Source organism: Macrobrachium rosenbergii, chromosome 55 (genome assembly GCF_040412425.1).
Source record: "Macrobrachium rosenbergii isolate ZJJX-2024 chromosome 55, ASM4041242v1, whole genome shotgun sequence".
Classification (NCBI taxonomy): Eukaryota; Metazoa; Arthropoda; class Malacostraca; order Decapoda; family Palaemonidae; genus Macrobrachium; species Macrobrachium rosenbergii.
The window spans coordinates 83,701,937-83,718,277 of NC_089795.1; the positions used below are offsets into that span (position 1 = coordinate 83,701,937).

General features: G+C 37.8%; 1 protein-coding gene across 1 annotated transcript in view; it reads right to left on the bottom strand.

Annotated features, from left to right (window-relative positions):
* LOC136835537 (7SK snRNA methylphosphate capping enzyme-like) overlaps positions 1-15,296 on the bottom strand; it is a 34,674-nt gene extending 19,378 nt beyond the window's left edge. The window contains 2 exon segments of the mRNA XM_067099181.1: positions 2,614-2,763; positions 15,140-15,296. Of these exon segments, the coding sequence (XP_066955282.1) occupies positions 2,614-2,763; positions 15,140-15,261 (272 nt within the window). The 5' untranslated portion in view covers positions 15,262-15,296.
* Between the last annotated feature and the right edge of the window lie 1,045 nt (positions 15,297-16,341).

Consider the following 16,341-nt stretch of genomic DNA (forward strand, 5'->3'; position numbering starts at 1 on the left):
ATAGATCAAAACAAATTTCTAAAAATAAAATTGCGATAACAGATTTAGAAAGTATCTTGATAAATTTCTACCAAACTTTTTATTAACAGAAGCTGGCCTATTCTGAATTGGTAAATCCGCACCAAATTATCATACTGCGGTCTAACTCATTACACTTGTAAGCAAAACACTCATGAGTATGGTATCTTTTGTAAAAAAAAAAAAAAAAAAAAAAAAAATGATTCATTTATCTCAAGCTTATATTTACATGCTCCTTTCTGAATTAAAGGTAATGGAGTAAAGATGAGGATTATTATTGTTTTATGGCAAACTGTCACTACTAGTGTTTTGTAATCAGTAAACTCACAGTAGCACAGAAGTAACACCTAATCAGTGATAACAGTAATTATATTCCAGAACCTACTGCACAAAGCAAAAAACACCAAAAATAACAATCATATGCAGACCCTATATGTAACATGATTTGTGTGTACATAAACCTTTGTGTACTGTACATACATCTATACATATACTGTAAAGCATATGAAGAATACTGTATTCTGCATTGCCATACTATAACATAAAACATGTTTTCTTCTCTCTCTCTTCTTTCTAATGAGAAGAATATTTACATTTCAGCCTAATCCTAATGATGATGTATACTGTAGTGATGAAGTAAAATGACTCTTTATAATCTTGAGGCAAATGAACAATGAAAATAAATACTATGCTGTAATACTTTTTACAACAAAATGTATGGTATCAATGGGGCCTCTAAGAAATTAGTCATATTATTTGTTAGTTATCTTAAGACAACTGCATGTTTTGAAAAAATTCTCAGTATTTCATTGCTACTGCAATAATCCATGATAATGGTACATTGATTAATGGTGCAATGGAGTAACCATGTAGGAATTTTGATGATTTTGATGATCATGGTTACATAATGTCAGGAACAGAACTTGATGGCTGGGGATTGCTGAGAGTGGAAACTAGTTATCTACCTTTAACATCATAATGACAGGGAGTTCTTGCTTTTGCCTTTTTAATTCATCAGATATAAGGTGGAGAGGTACATGCTTTTGTTATCATACATGTAACTTTATTAAGTTCCACCATGGAATTATAAGGTATTACCCTACCATTTACACTCCCAGATCAAACACTTAGCCCAAATTTTCAAACACCCACTTTGCAAGTTCATCTTCAGTATCATCTTAATCCCCATCTCCCTCTGCAGATAACCTAAAAAGGCATTCCAATGCCTCATTCTCAAAACTTCACAGTCTGTCACTAAGATCTTCCACATTTTCTGCTATAATGTTGCTGAATCCCATGCCTCCAACTTTTCTTGTGGCCAAGATTACCTTTTATCTCTTTCCTGATCGCTGGGGAGGCTTTAAAATCATGTTCAGCTTCCTTCCCCAAATTCTTCCAGCATGCATTCACCATTTCTAGCTATAATTCATCTATTATTCCTTTGATTAAAGTTGCTACAGCAGCAGAGATGAATGATTCCATCAGTTCATGACTTGGAGATAAAGGGTCAGCATCAATTGCAGCTTGAATCATCTTGAATACCTGCAGTAAGAGGCCTCGACACAGTGATAACTTGGTCAAGCCACGGAAGCAGTAAGGTTCAGCTGTGTGGTGAAATTGCCTGAATAAACCTTCAATGGTAACCCTTCCTTCTCCATGTACTTTCTACTCTAAGGGTAGAGCTTTGGTGGAGCTACTCAGTTAATAATACTAGCATGATAAATGCTTGGAGTTTGTGTTGCCTGAAAAAAGGAAGATGGCTCTTTTTGTTTTTGAGAATGAAAGCATTTTTGCCCATAAAACAATACCAAAATTTATCATCCTGTCCTCTGCATTACCACTTAGCACTGTACAACTGCTAACCTTTCCTCCCAAACTTGATACTCTGTTGCCTGTTTTGCACTTTTGTGGATACAGTACAGGTCTATTCAGCATTTTTTTTTCCAAAGCAGTTATATTTTGTCACAATTAAAATCTTGCTTATAAGGAAGCCTCATTCAACAATTTTCTTCAATCCTGCTTAAAATGTGGCAGAAATTCCTGTGTCAGCAGATGCAGCCTTTCCAACAGTTTCTATATTTTTCAGATTACATCTATTTAAGAACCTATAAGCAACTCTCCCTTGCTTGCTGTGAATATATTGGGTGTCCCTTTCTGTTTGGTGTACTTTTTTTTACAGTCCTGATAAAGGTTTTAGGCCTTTTGCCCAGCTGAGCTACTACCAATGGGCATCCTTTCCTGATTCATATATTTCACACACATGGTTAATGCTTTTTCCACCCTCAATTATTACTTATGTACATTTGACTTCACTTCTGCAGCCTATGTTGCAACAGCAAAAACAGAAGGAGGTTTCTTATAATTTAGCACTTCACATATTGATGATTCACTCTTGCCAAATAGCCTGGCAATATTTGCGTACAATTTTTTAATATTTATATCAAGTCAAGAATGTGAGTTTGATGATACATAAAATGGTATACAATTTTAAATGAATCAGTGTGGTACAAAGCAAAATGAATGGACATTCAGCATGCACAGTACATCAGTTTAAAAAAAATCTTGAACAGCCACTCATGGCATGAAAACACTTACCTTACAAAAGCAGCAGCATGTTTTCTCTCATCAGTAATGAGACATTTGCTCACATTTCCAAAATGAACTCTTCTTTCTTCCTGCGAGTCAGCCAATGGTAAAGTAGTGGGTCGTTCCACACCTAGCTCTGATGACATGCTTAGAAGTCCCCTGAATCAAAAATAATTGTCATCAATTTTCAAAAATTTGCCCATTTCAGAAAATAAAAAGTTACACTTAGATGAGTATAGATAACCTGAAAATTTTTTTACAAGAATTACGAAGCTATAAGACAATGATTTTTTTCTATTCTTTTAAACAAATAAAAATATCACTAGGATTTTCCACACCACTCTAAGTGTAATAATTATTCACACTTTATTTGTAATTACATCTAACAAAAAAACTTAATTATAAAAATATGAATAAACAAAACAGGAAATGTTAAAATCAAACAGATGAAAATGAAAAAAATTGCAAATTCAAATCAATTTGCATCTGTATAGAATACAAACCCTTAAGTCTTTTATAAGGATACACCTCGGGCTAATTCCTTATTGAAGATGGTCAGATTATTACAAATATCTTTTAAACACAAAAATGAAAGAGGGGAGACTGGGAAGGTGGGGAGGGATGAGGGGCTGGGGGTGGGGAGACAAGCTATAGAAGCAAAGGTTATGAGTAAAATGAGGAATGGCAAAGTACCAAGGTGTAAATTGATATGCTGAAGGTACTTGATCTGAAGGGGAGGAGAAGTATGTCTAACGACTGGGAAGAACATCTGATGGTATGTTTTTAATTATATGGAGATATTTAAAGTGCGGTCATTATAGAAGAATCAGGCCAACAGAACATCTGTTGATGGCTTAGAAAGAATACTTAATGAAAGATTACAAGCAACTGCGAAGATTGGTGAATAGCAGTATGGTGGAAAATAGGCTGGAAGAAAATCCAGACCCTAAACACAAGATTAATTCTTGCAAAAGAATTGGTCTTTTAAGATGTCCACATAGTTTCTGTGCAGGAGTTTGCCCAAGTTTAAGTAATATTCTAAAGACAAGAAACCTTCTTAGAGAACACTTTGCCTTGCAGTTCTATGTATTTTATAAGTCTGGCTATTCTACATTTCTTCCAACTGAAACAAATCTAGAAACCATTTGGAGGTATGAAAGACTTGCACTGTAGCTTGTACACAACTGTCCCATGAAAATTTTCAACTTTTTGTTTGTATGTTTTTCTTTCCATTATTGTTTTCCATTAATTCTGTATTCTTTGTCAGTTCTTTGAAAACCACACGGGGAAACCAACACCTTATTTAAGCTCTCCATTTTCAAATTTGATATCCAAGGTTATAGCTTGTAATATGTTGTAAACAGACCAGCAGCAAGGATGAACACAAGCAGGAGAAGTGCAAAAAATCCATGGATTTAAATCATATTTACTGCAAATTATCAGATACTGTCAGTGACAGAGAACCTTGGTAAGATCCATTCAGAAGTTGAGAAGATGGAGTTTATTTGTTAATTTTGCCCTGTATAAACGCTATGCAGTTCACTGAAGAATAAATGTGTAGAACAAATGGCTTGAAGCCAATTGTTAGGAGTGTGTACAGCCTGTAGTATATAGACTGACTGAAGGATTCAGTGATTAAATGTTCACCTGTTATGATGAGGTCTTTTGAACAACCGTACTCATGTGAAACCATTTAGATGCACATTACGCATTTTCAGATTCTGTTACCCGAGGACTGTGTACAAGTACTTTATTTTCTGTCGCTCCTCGGTCTGTATGTCTGAGGTGGTTGAGATGTGCTTAAAATGTGTGTACTGTAGTGCTGCAATGATTTCCCATTAAGATTACAAGAGCATGATTAGTCTTGACGCAGCAGAAAATTTCTGACATATTATAAAGAAAAGTACAGTGAATAGAGATTACAATCGTTATCAGTTACCTATTCTTTCTTTTTTTTTTTTAAACAATGACAGATGGTATTTGTTCATTTTGTAAAGGTTTCGTTGTTGTAGGCAACAGTATTTACTTTATTACCTTTTAGACTTTTAAAGTGTAATGTTCTCGATTAAGTTTAGTGTTGTAGTTGTATTAGGTGCATGTGTGCGGATGTTAGTGATGCATTAAGAGAGTAGTTTTACAAAGTACTTGTAAATATAAAGGAAAAATGTGCAGTATTTATTTTTTCTTACTCCAAGGGACCCCCGGTAATTAAAATACAGTTACCACAACAGTCCCATGAATTAATATGCTTACCAAAAATAAGCAGATGCTATCGCCTAACCTAATATTAAAATACTTCAGTATATCTTATTTGTTAGTACTTGTCTTTTGGACCTGGTTTTAAAGGCAATGCTTCAAGTACATGAGGTCTAATTAGAGTAAGATTACAATCAAGTGAAAGCAGCCTCATTACCATTTTGCTTCATCAATATCTCAAGAATTTTTCAGTTGACTGCAATACCCATCAGTTTTCAAGAACGCAATTCATTAACGTACATCACAGAAGAATACTTCGCTAAACACATTTGGTTCTCTTTAGCAACTAAAAGACACATACAGGTACTGCATTTGGATTATTTAGTTATTAAAATCCTATTCTAAATCAAAATTGCTGGAGGCCAGATTACTTGTAATGCCAGGAGTAAGCCATGGTATCAAAAAGGTTAAAAACCATTATTCTACCCTATACTAACCGACGCAGAGGCTAAGGCTTATATAGATCCCACAAATTTCACACAAAAGATATAAAATATGTACTACACAACAAAATAATACTGATTGTGAGAATATGTAAAACTGCCTACAATTCCCTCACTTCCTGCATTTGCATTAAGCAAAAACATGAAATACCTTCCAAGAAGTAATTCTGTCAGCTTCTATGTACAGCATCTTCATGAATTCCAACAAGAAAGATTAGCAAACAACCACCATCTGAAGGAAATTCACACAGAAAAATGTTCAGTTTCCAAGTGCAGCACAGACAATCACGCCAAGCAAAGTTGGGTTTCACAGCTCTAACATGAAACAAGGTTATTTTATCATATAATGCCACATTGGACATACATATCTCAGGAGGCAAAGACAAAGCATGGGCACAAAACACCAAAGACGACAATCACGTTTCTGCTGAGGCAGGAATGGGGTGAATTATAGTCTCTGCTCAGTCACCTAAATCATTTTACAGTGTTACACCAGTGATAATCTCCTCTCATTTACGATCAAATAAAAAGGCAAGAAGACTATTATCTTTAAAGCCTGGTCTATTACAGGTTCCGCGGTACCTTGGTTATTCCAACTTAATTAGTTCTAGGAAGCTGGCTGAATGCTAATTTATTTGAGTACTGAACTAGTTTTCCCATAAGGAATAGTGTAAAGTTAATTAATCCATTCCTGACCCGGCCCCCAAGCACTCTGACTAAATTTAACTTTAAGTCTCCAACCTTAGCATGCAGAAATACAAACCCCCAAACCCAAATAGATTAATTAAATGCAAATCTATTCTCATCTGTACTTGGAGTTGATGGTTTAAGTGAAAGGTGGCGAGGAAAGTGAAGTGGAGGAGAGATGTAGCATTGAGAAGAAGGAATCCCATTCCATGAAAATGTCTTCTCCTTTCTGTCTTCCTCTACTTTCTTTTGGAGACTACATGAGTTTTTGTCTCAATAAAAACCTGTCCTATAATCTGTTGTTTTTGCCTGCATTTTAAAATGTTTCTAAAATGAGGAAATGTTGTCATTCAACTGGTTCATACCACAGTTTGCTACAGCCTTGTCAAGGTGACGTTTTTCAATGAAACTTTGCATTTACCCCCATCTTGCACACATTTCTTCTCTAAGTACAACTGAGACATCCTCCTTTCCATTCTCCTCCTCCTCAAAGACACTTCCTCAGCTGCTCCCTTATGAAGGTCCTGCAGTTCTGAGGGAGCTCAGCTTTGTGCTCCTCCACTAACTTCACATCACCATCACTACTGACCTTGAAGCCTATGGACTTGCCCAGTGACACAATATCCTCCACAGCAGGCTTAGCATCAAAGCCCGCAAAGTCCGTTTCTGCTACAGCATATTTCCTCCAGAAAGAGTTCTAAGCCCCGTAAAAGATTTCAACCAATGCTCTGTGAATGAGGCTTTTGTAATGAAGGATGGTTAAGTAGTTCTTCCAGAATTCTCGTGAGGTCAACTCTGATATTCATATCAGAGGTCACTTCAAAGCAATTCTGGAATAGTGTTTTGGTGTAGTTTCTTGAAATTTAAGATGACCTGCTGTTCCATGGGATAGATGAGAGGCATCCTGTTACAGTGCAAGAACTTCAATGTATGAAGTTGAGCACCTGAAGCAACTTGGCTTCCAAGCCTGGAGGATGAATTGGAGCACTGTCCAGCACACGAAGAGCCTCACGAGGCAATTTTTTCTCCGAGGTATTTTTTGACACTACAGCCAACCACTTCGTCAACCCACTCAATTAAAAACTGCCTGGTTACCCCAGCTTTACTATTACCCCTCTACATCACACTTACTTCACTTTTCTTGACATTATTTCCTTAAAAACCCTTGGGTTCTCTGAAAGGCAGACAAGCCAGGGTTTCAGTTTCAAATTTCAACTGGCATTCCCACACAACAAAAGAGAAAGTCCTTCACTGGCATGTGTCCTGCAATGATTTTCCCTCATAAGTGATGTAGGTCCTGTTTATTTTTTTTTAATAACAAGCCTCTCATCACAAATATTTGTTAGGACAAAACTCTCAGCCTAACAGGCTAAGCCTATACAGCCTTTAAACTTTCTATCATGTTTCTCAACAATATCACTGTCAGAACTGCCAACCTCCCCATGCCTCACCATACTATTCAGGTCACTTTTCTTAAATTTCTTAAACCACCCATGACTGACTTTGAACACTTTACTACCTGTATCAGCAATTGTTCCTCAGGTGTTTTTCAAGAGATCATCATGCAACTATTTTGCTTTTTCACAAATGACTGTCTCCGAGACACTATCACTAGTTAACTGTTTTTATCTGTCGAAATTAACATCTCAACCTCTCCAACTGTCTGTGATCTTTCTTTCAAAACCACTCCCAAAGCAACATAAGCTCCTTTGATGACCTCTTTATGTTGTAGTATTGTAGAGATTGTAGCGAGATCTGTGACAAACACACCACTTTGAGAATTCTTATTCTCTATTGTTTTTTCCAAGTTGCTTAGGTCTCATAACTTATTTATACAAGGAACATAAACTATCACAAAATAAGAAACACAGAAACACCAGAAAGTTTAGAGGAGTTGTGCACTGAATGACAGCTACAGGTAAACTGACCACTTTCCCTTGTTTCAGGTAATGCACAAACTTGTCATGTCTCATATCATACACATTCTAAGTGGTTGTATTTGCTTCGCCAAACACCCAGAGATTAACAACATAGGGCTCCATGTTGAACCTTCTTGGACACCAAAATTTCTTAAAATTCTTCTTATACACATGCCACCGTCTTCATCCTAATGCTAGTGTTATAAGAGAGTAACAATGATTCTAATGACTTTTTCTAGTACCTCTGTCTTCATGATCCCAATACAATTGTCTTGGTACTTTGTTATATGCCTTTTCAAGATCCACAAATATGTAGTACAATCTCTTCTCTGTGTGTGAGTGTGTGTGTGAGGCATTTCCTGGATTTGCCTTGCTATTGGGGATTGCTTCTGTTATTAATATCTCTGGCATGTATCCAGTCATAGCTGTTGATAGGAAAAATTTTTCTGAGCCTTTCCTCCACCAACTTTTCCAATATTTTCAGAACACGTTCAAGTAATCTTATTCTTCTGTTATTTCCCCACTGGAATGTTTCACCTTTTCTTTTTGGGTCTTTCCCAGCTCTTCAGGCCTCGTCTCTTCCTTTATCAAGTTTTCTTATACTTTACTTGCTCAGTTCTCATCTTTTATATGTAATGTGCCTTTTTACATCTTCTGTCACTATGTACAGCCTGAACGTTTCCTCTTTTCTGCCTACTGTCTAACTTATAACGGCCAATGCACTGGGCATCCTACATATCTACAATCAATGAGCCAAGGCCCCATCTACACATGATCACCATACAACACATCACAGCACTTCCTAAAACCAAGGCAACTCGAACCTTGTTTCTGCTGTTGCTACATTCACAAAAGTAAAACATTTAAGATGGTGACAAAAAATCAAATACAAAAAATTTTCCGCAAAATGTAAGCTAATACTGTATTAGTGAAAACAAAAGAGAAGTTGGTTTAGCTGCAGGCAAGGCATCTACAGTTGAAGATAATGATCAGTACAATGTGACAGATGAATAGCACGTTGAACCACAATAGTGTATACCATAACATAGAACCCAAATGTTTCATACATGCCTTTTTTTTCTTTTAGAACAAAAATGTTTATAAGAAGAGGGGCCACAATTCAAACACATTTTGATATCCTGAAGGTGACTCACGGTTTGTTACTACAGTATTCACCATTTGGTAAGTCATCCTCTGCTGGCTGTGCAACTATCACCACAACCATTCTTGCACCTTCTTCAGTCCAATACAACACTGGTTTCAGGTTATTCAGAGATGGTTTAAGAATACTGTATACAGCAGGTAAAAAAAAAATTAACTTTGAATGTATCATTATAATTATTCTGTCCTCGTCTCCTTCTTTGTATGAACTTATCCCATATTCCTATGGGGTTGGCCACTCGAGTCTTCCTTCTCAGGAGAATTCTATCCTGGGCATCTGCATGTTCTACACCCTACAATTTAATTTCTCTTTCTATATCACACCACCTAATTCTCTGCTTACCTGCGCTTTGTCTATCCTCCATGGCCATGTCATAATGCTTTCTTAACTAGAGACTCCTCACCCCTGAGAACCACATAACATACCACATCCTACTTTCCTTGGTGTTATCTGTTATTTACAAGCACCCACCCTTTTTCTTATTTGTTCACTTCAAATTCTTTCCAGCAATGACACTGAAGATCCATCTCAACATTCTCATCTCTTCAGCGCATTCCCAAAATTTGTTCCCCATATCCGCCAAATCAAAGTCCTTCAAAGAAGGCATTGTGCTTACCCCATATAAAAATGGGTATAAAAGCACGTTAAAACGAAGAAGAAGAAGATCTTTTCTAGGTCTACAAAACACTAATATAGCTTCCTGTTACCTTCCATAAATTATTCCTACACCTGTTGCAATATAAAGGGCATCTACTGTGCTTTTCCCAGGCATAAACCCAAACTGCAATTCAAGGGTGTCAACACTTGCGCAGTTTGTTTTTCATCACACTTTTCAATACTTTAAGCATGTGTTCCACAAGCTATATTCTTCTATATTTTCCACATTCCATAACATCACTCTCCTGTCTATAGATTACACCAATTCACTATCCTCCCAGTCAGAAGGCATGCCTTCTTCCTCCCAGCACATCTCCAGCAGTTCTCACAACCATTCTGAACCTTCCTCATCCAAAGCTCTAATCATTTCTGTTACTGCAGCTGTTGGTCCATCTACTTTGTTCTTCTTCATATTCTGGATTGCATTCTTCACTTCTGTTCTGCTAAAATGGGGAAAGCCGGCTCCAACACTCCCTGTTCATTTGCTACATTCAAAAGTTCTTCAAAGCACTTTCCATCTTCTCATTACATACTCATCCTCTATCAGTCAGTATGTTGCCATTGCTGTCCTTCATTTACCTAAATCCTTTCCATATCTCTTCTTGCCCTTTCTCTGGCCTTGGACATTCTATAAATCATTGTTCTCTTTCAGGGGTACCTGTTTGTCACAGAGTTGTTTGCTAGCTTCATTTCTTAGCTGGGCCACAAGCTTCTTCACTTTTTTATTGGTATTTCTACATCCCTCTCACACTCTTGCATCATACGAATTTTCAAGCGAAGCTCTATTCCAGATCTACCCAAAGTTTTTTTTTCACAGGTTAGATTATGGCACAAGTATGTTTAGTGAAAATAGTGCCGTGAGTTAATGTCTAAAAATATCTTTTACAACAAAAAACCTATGAAAGGGCCAAGCCACCATTTTTCATGGAATGGAATGGAATATAATTGGGCCAAGGCCAAATACTGGGACCTATAAAGGTGTGTTTCCTCTCTAGTGATGGTGAAAATGAACAATGTAACCATGGATTCCAAGCACACTTGTATTTCCTAAATGGCACTGATAACTGAATATATATTTTTGTACCCAAAAATCCATGATTTCCCTGTGGTTAGCCCTAACTTTGAAGAAGAAGAAGAAGAAAAAAAAAAACAATGTAAGCAATGTGCATCACTTTTTGGTGATAAACTAATTTTTCATACTATTTCCACATACAACAGGGTGAGAGTAACTTCAATCTATCTTAAACCTAGGTTGAGTCTAGTAAACAAGGTCATGACATGTAGGAGTAAGTAGCCTACTAAGCACACTTCAAGGCAGAATTCAGTACAGTCCAGGGACAACTGCAGCAGACTGGTTTGATCCCCAGTGCATATTTGATCTCATCAGTAGCTTTCAGATGCTTCTCAAAACTCTGTGGTAGTACACTGTAGAACACTGTACTGTGTAAATGCTCAGTGTTCTGTGTAAATGCTCAGTAAGTTGCCAGCATGACCCTCCTCAGATAGAGATGAACATCATTAAGGAACTAGACAATTGTGTCAAAATCCTCTACGTAAATTCTTTCCTTTAACGGACCTTTACACACATTATATCCTTCACCAGACATGACATAGGCTACTTCAATTGGGGGTCTCATTACAATATACTGAAATAGCTTAAACCAACTTTGAAAACTTAATAATACTGATGACTGGCCATTGTTGGTCGAAATATAAAAGAAAATCCCCTGGTGGCTGTGTGAGTATATATTCGGCAGTATATAGCATCAAAGAAAAGTTTTCTTAGTGCCATTAACAAATCAGACCATGAAAGCTGCTACTCCTGTGCCTTTTTACAACTACAGACACCACCCTGGACGGCCATTTGTATGCTGAATTGTTTGTAAGTTGGTTAATGTATTCTTCATGCCTATTTAAGTACAGTATGATGTAAAATCATACAGCACTGTACATTTTTTCATCCTAAAATACAATACTGTACATACAGTACTGTATTTACAGAATTGGCACGCACAACAAAATGTGAACTTTCAGGTGGCAATGGGGAGGGTCTGAACACCATTTTAATTTGCGATCTCATTTGTTTGTATCTCTGAACGTTCTTAAGTAGGGTGGTGTCTGTATCTGTAAAAGTAATGAGCAGAGAGGCTGTCGAATACTGGTTGGGCCAGCCTAAACTGTATTATAAACTATGGGGGCCAGTGGAGATAAGACGGAGAGGCTCTGCTACATATTGCTGAAGACCCTAATACATCCTCACCTAACCTTCTCTAGAACATTGTGCCCTGACCTAGCAGGGGGGAGGGGGGGCACTGGCTGCTTGTTCTACAAAGCTTCTCTATATTGTCAACCATTTCTCAAATAGCGTATAATGTACCCCTCACATCTGCAATAACTTAACACTTAAGGGTACAAACAGCTTATACAGTATTGTACCCCTCAAGTCTGCAATAACTTAACACTTGACGTTAAGTTTACACTTATGCCCAAAGGCTTGTGGGAGAAGGGCACCTCACACCCAATCACATGTAACATTACTACCGGCATTAACCCACAAGGTGCTGCACATCGCTATAATCGACACTTTATATGTTGCGCTAGGACGACGACATTATTGACACACTATTTTCAAATATCGCAGTAAATTTAGTCCCTCCTCCTAGCTCTGTTTGAGTGACGTCAAAAGCCTCATCAGCCATTCAGCTCACTCTTGAACATAAAAGATGACAGATTTCTCTTAATCACAGGTGTAAAAAGAGCAAAGTTGTAAACCTTCCGTCAGCCTGGGGGGCGGGGCCAGGGAGGCTTTTGTATCCTGAAGTTGAACAATGGTCAAAGATTTTTATAAATCTTTATTTTGTAAATTTTGGAGATAATGCCTTTGATGATGATGCTTATTCATTTTCACCAAATAGTGATATCGAGAAAGATAATTAGGATGACAGTGACGATAATAATATTGGTTTTAAAGTTAATCTGCATATGGCAGTTAACATATGCACATATACACCCACTTAACCAATTAATAACTATTGTATATTTTTTTTTATTTTTATAGGTGTTTCTCTTATACCTAAGGAGTAATACTGTTATGAAAAAACTTTGAAATTGCCTCAGAAAATACTGCATGAAGCACTCCAAACCAAAAAGTGGTTTTTGAAATAATGTTTTCTTTCAAAAAAATATGATTTTTAAATATCAGTTTTTAAAAGTATCTTATATTTTATTTTTGATTATTAATCTGCGACACAAGGCGATTACAACCATGTATAACATTAAGTGATAAGTTAAAAAACTGAGCAAGAAAATATTGGTTCCATTGTTGCAAATGCATAATGTTGCCGCCATCCTTAAGTGGCATCCCCTAGTATCTCTTGGGTTAAGTCAGGGTGAATCCCTTAATAGCCACTGTTGTACCTTTTGGGTAATGTCAAGGTAGAGAGGGAAATGAGGGAGCACATTAGGTTTGTGCTGCCAATTAGGTTCAACATGCTTCTTTTTAACTAAGCACTCCCCTGCCCACATTTCTTCATTATTTTTAGAGGACACATAAAGCACTGGCTACACTCTCCTCACTGCTTCTCTTGCACTTTGAACATATTTTGCCAATGCTCTTGGACATAGACTGTTCTCTGGATTTTGTTTCCACCCAACCACAACACCCTCCTTTCCACTGGGGTCTGATTCCACAGCATATGGGTACTGGGAACTCAAAATTTTAATGTTTAACTAAAAAATAACTTAAAAAACACTGAAGATACAGTAACTTACCTAGCCTATGATTTTTTTTTTGACAAGAAACTAGGACCCATACGCATTTTATACTTGAAAATACAATTTCCCTATGTTTTAATATGTATTTTAAACATCTGTTTTGTTCGCAAATGAGCACGTTTTGAGATAATGGACCACACCTTTATATCTTAAAATTTGGGGGACCACAGTGGGTAAGCAGGGTTTTTGGGTGGGGAAACACAAATAGTGTAAAATACAAGGTCCTTAATTTGACCGATAGTGCTCGTTCAGATTAGGGTAGGTTCACAGATTTTTTCCACACTAATATCATGCACCAGGGTAAGGACCTGCTACCCTAGTTTAGGTTAGGTTAGGTGTGGTTGGGTAGGTCAGGTGCTGACAAAACAAATATGAGAAGCATTCAAACCACACATTAAAACATAGGAAACTGATATTTTCAAGTCTAAAACATGATAATGGTTTAAAGTGAAATTTTACTGAGATTATCATAGGGTTCCGTCATCTTGGCTCCTTAGTGAACAAGATGAGTTAGAAACCCAAGACCTACTCAAAAGAAAATAAGATACACTGAAAATAGTGAATAAAGTGTGGCAAAACTTCATTGGGGTATTTTGGTCCATCACACTAGGCCTATCGGAGGTGGTAACAATGATGAGTCTTAGGCCTAACCAGGATTTTCAGACTAACTTTAGATTAACAAAATTTAATTGTAGCAAATAGTTCCAGTTGCATAAGTAGGTTATTAATAAAAATCAGCCTACAGACACAACAAGTTCAACCTAAAAGCCTAAACACTGCCAGCCTATCAAAGTGGGACCAGCATACGCTTAGGCCTATTACTCTCCCCGTCTAACCTGATAGCCGACTGGAGACCGGTTACCTAGGCCCATTTAAACCCGCCATATCGTTATATGCCATTAAAAAATTACGACAACCTTATTGACAGGGAGCAGAACCTTTTACGATGTGTCCCAGCATGTTACGAATTACTAAAATACGCGACTCGACTGACGGCTCCAAGTTGCAACTTGTACAGCCACAGCTGCTCCTCGAGCGATAAGGCGTTGCCCCTTATTAAATGTCACCTGCTGAGTATGTTTACATCCCGTAGGGTGATCTGCGAAGCATGTCACCCGACAAATCGGAAAGTTGTCCATTAATTAATCGACGGTTTATTTACATCAGTGTCATTTCGAAGTTAGCGCTCCGGAGGCCCACATCACATTGAGGCGCATGCGCACAGGTCCGGCAGTCTCCCCGTTGGCCCTTAATAAATACATCACCTGCCGCCCCTTTGCACACCCTGTAGGGTGACCTGCACAGCATGTCACCTCACAAATCGGACAGCCGTCTTACATTTAATCGAAGGTTTATTTACATATCTGTCATTTTGAAGTTAGCGCTCCCCTGGCCCACATCACATGGGAGCGCATGCGCACGATGGTTTATTTACATCAGTGTCATTTGAAGTTACCGCTCCCGAGGCCCACATCACACGGAGGCGCATGCGCACAAGTCACACAGTCTCAGTCTCATCCCTCCGCTTCCCGACTGAAGCAAAACATCCAATTTCCAACTCTCGTTTCGAACGTAAGTCGTAAGCAGCCGGCCTTCGTTACAATGCAGATCAACGAAGACTGCCTTCACTCACTTACCTGTAGGTAGACAGCGATGAATGGTCGATGACTAATGGGCGAATTTGGTCATTTTGTCTAGGGGCCGCGGAGTCTCGATGTTGCTCGTGACAAGAGAACGTTCCATCTGCGTAACACAACATAGACAGCGGGAGGTGGGAAGGGGCTCGAGGGCTCCTTGGGGGTCATTGGGGGTTCCCTCTCTCATCGGGGAGGGAGTGGGGCCGAAAACTGTAAAGGATGGACAAACATACAACACAGAAAACGGATCTACTCATCAAAGGTCATAGGGTCCAATTATTTATAAATTTTGATTAGGAAAAAATCTTGAAAATGACACCCAGAAAGTACAGGCAACTTCATAAGGTTTCTTATGCATGCCAACTTAACGAGTAATCTAAGTTCATTGACAAATCCTACACTGCATCCTCCTGGGCGAAAGAGAAGAAGAGTTCGACAAATTTGGTTGTTTTTCGGCGCTGCTTTTCTTCTCCGTTACTGACTTTAACCATACACAGGTTGCAACCGTTCTAGAACGATCCGATATCAAACTAAACGCTTAAAGGGAGTGACAGGTCTACGCCATCTACCAAAGGGGAAACTAAATTAAAGTTAAATTTTAGGACCCCCATAAAGATGTGTTTACTAGATTCGGCAGGGCGACGAAAAAAATAAAATAAGCTTTCGAATGATAGCGAATAGATAAGACGGTTGCTATAGTAATTCTTGATATAACTTGCAACGAGCATCATCAGATGTACGCAAACGCAAGCGTAAACACACAAACAATGAAAGACGATAGGTTAATAAAAAGTTTCGAGGAGCAGAAAGAGCGGAAGACATTGAAACAGAGAGATGTGAGAGGTCCTTCATGACCGGGAAGATTGAAAGTATGGAATATAGAGGTGAGCGGATGGAGTGTGTGTACGTGCGCGTAGTGAGGTTCGACGCGCTGCTAATGAGCCTGCCTTTTTAGGTGTATGAAGTTGTAATTGCTGTGGAAGTTTTCTCCACAACATTATCATCCCAAATTCAGCAGTTGAATTACATATGTGGCACCAATCACTACCCTTTCCATGGATATATATATATATATATATATATATATATATATATATATATATATATATATATATATATATATATATATATGTATATATGTGTGTGTGTGATAACAATGGATATATACTCTTAGAATCTACTGGTCACGTTTTGCCAGATAA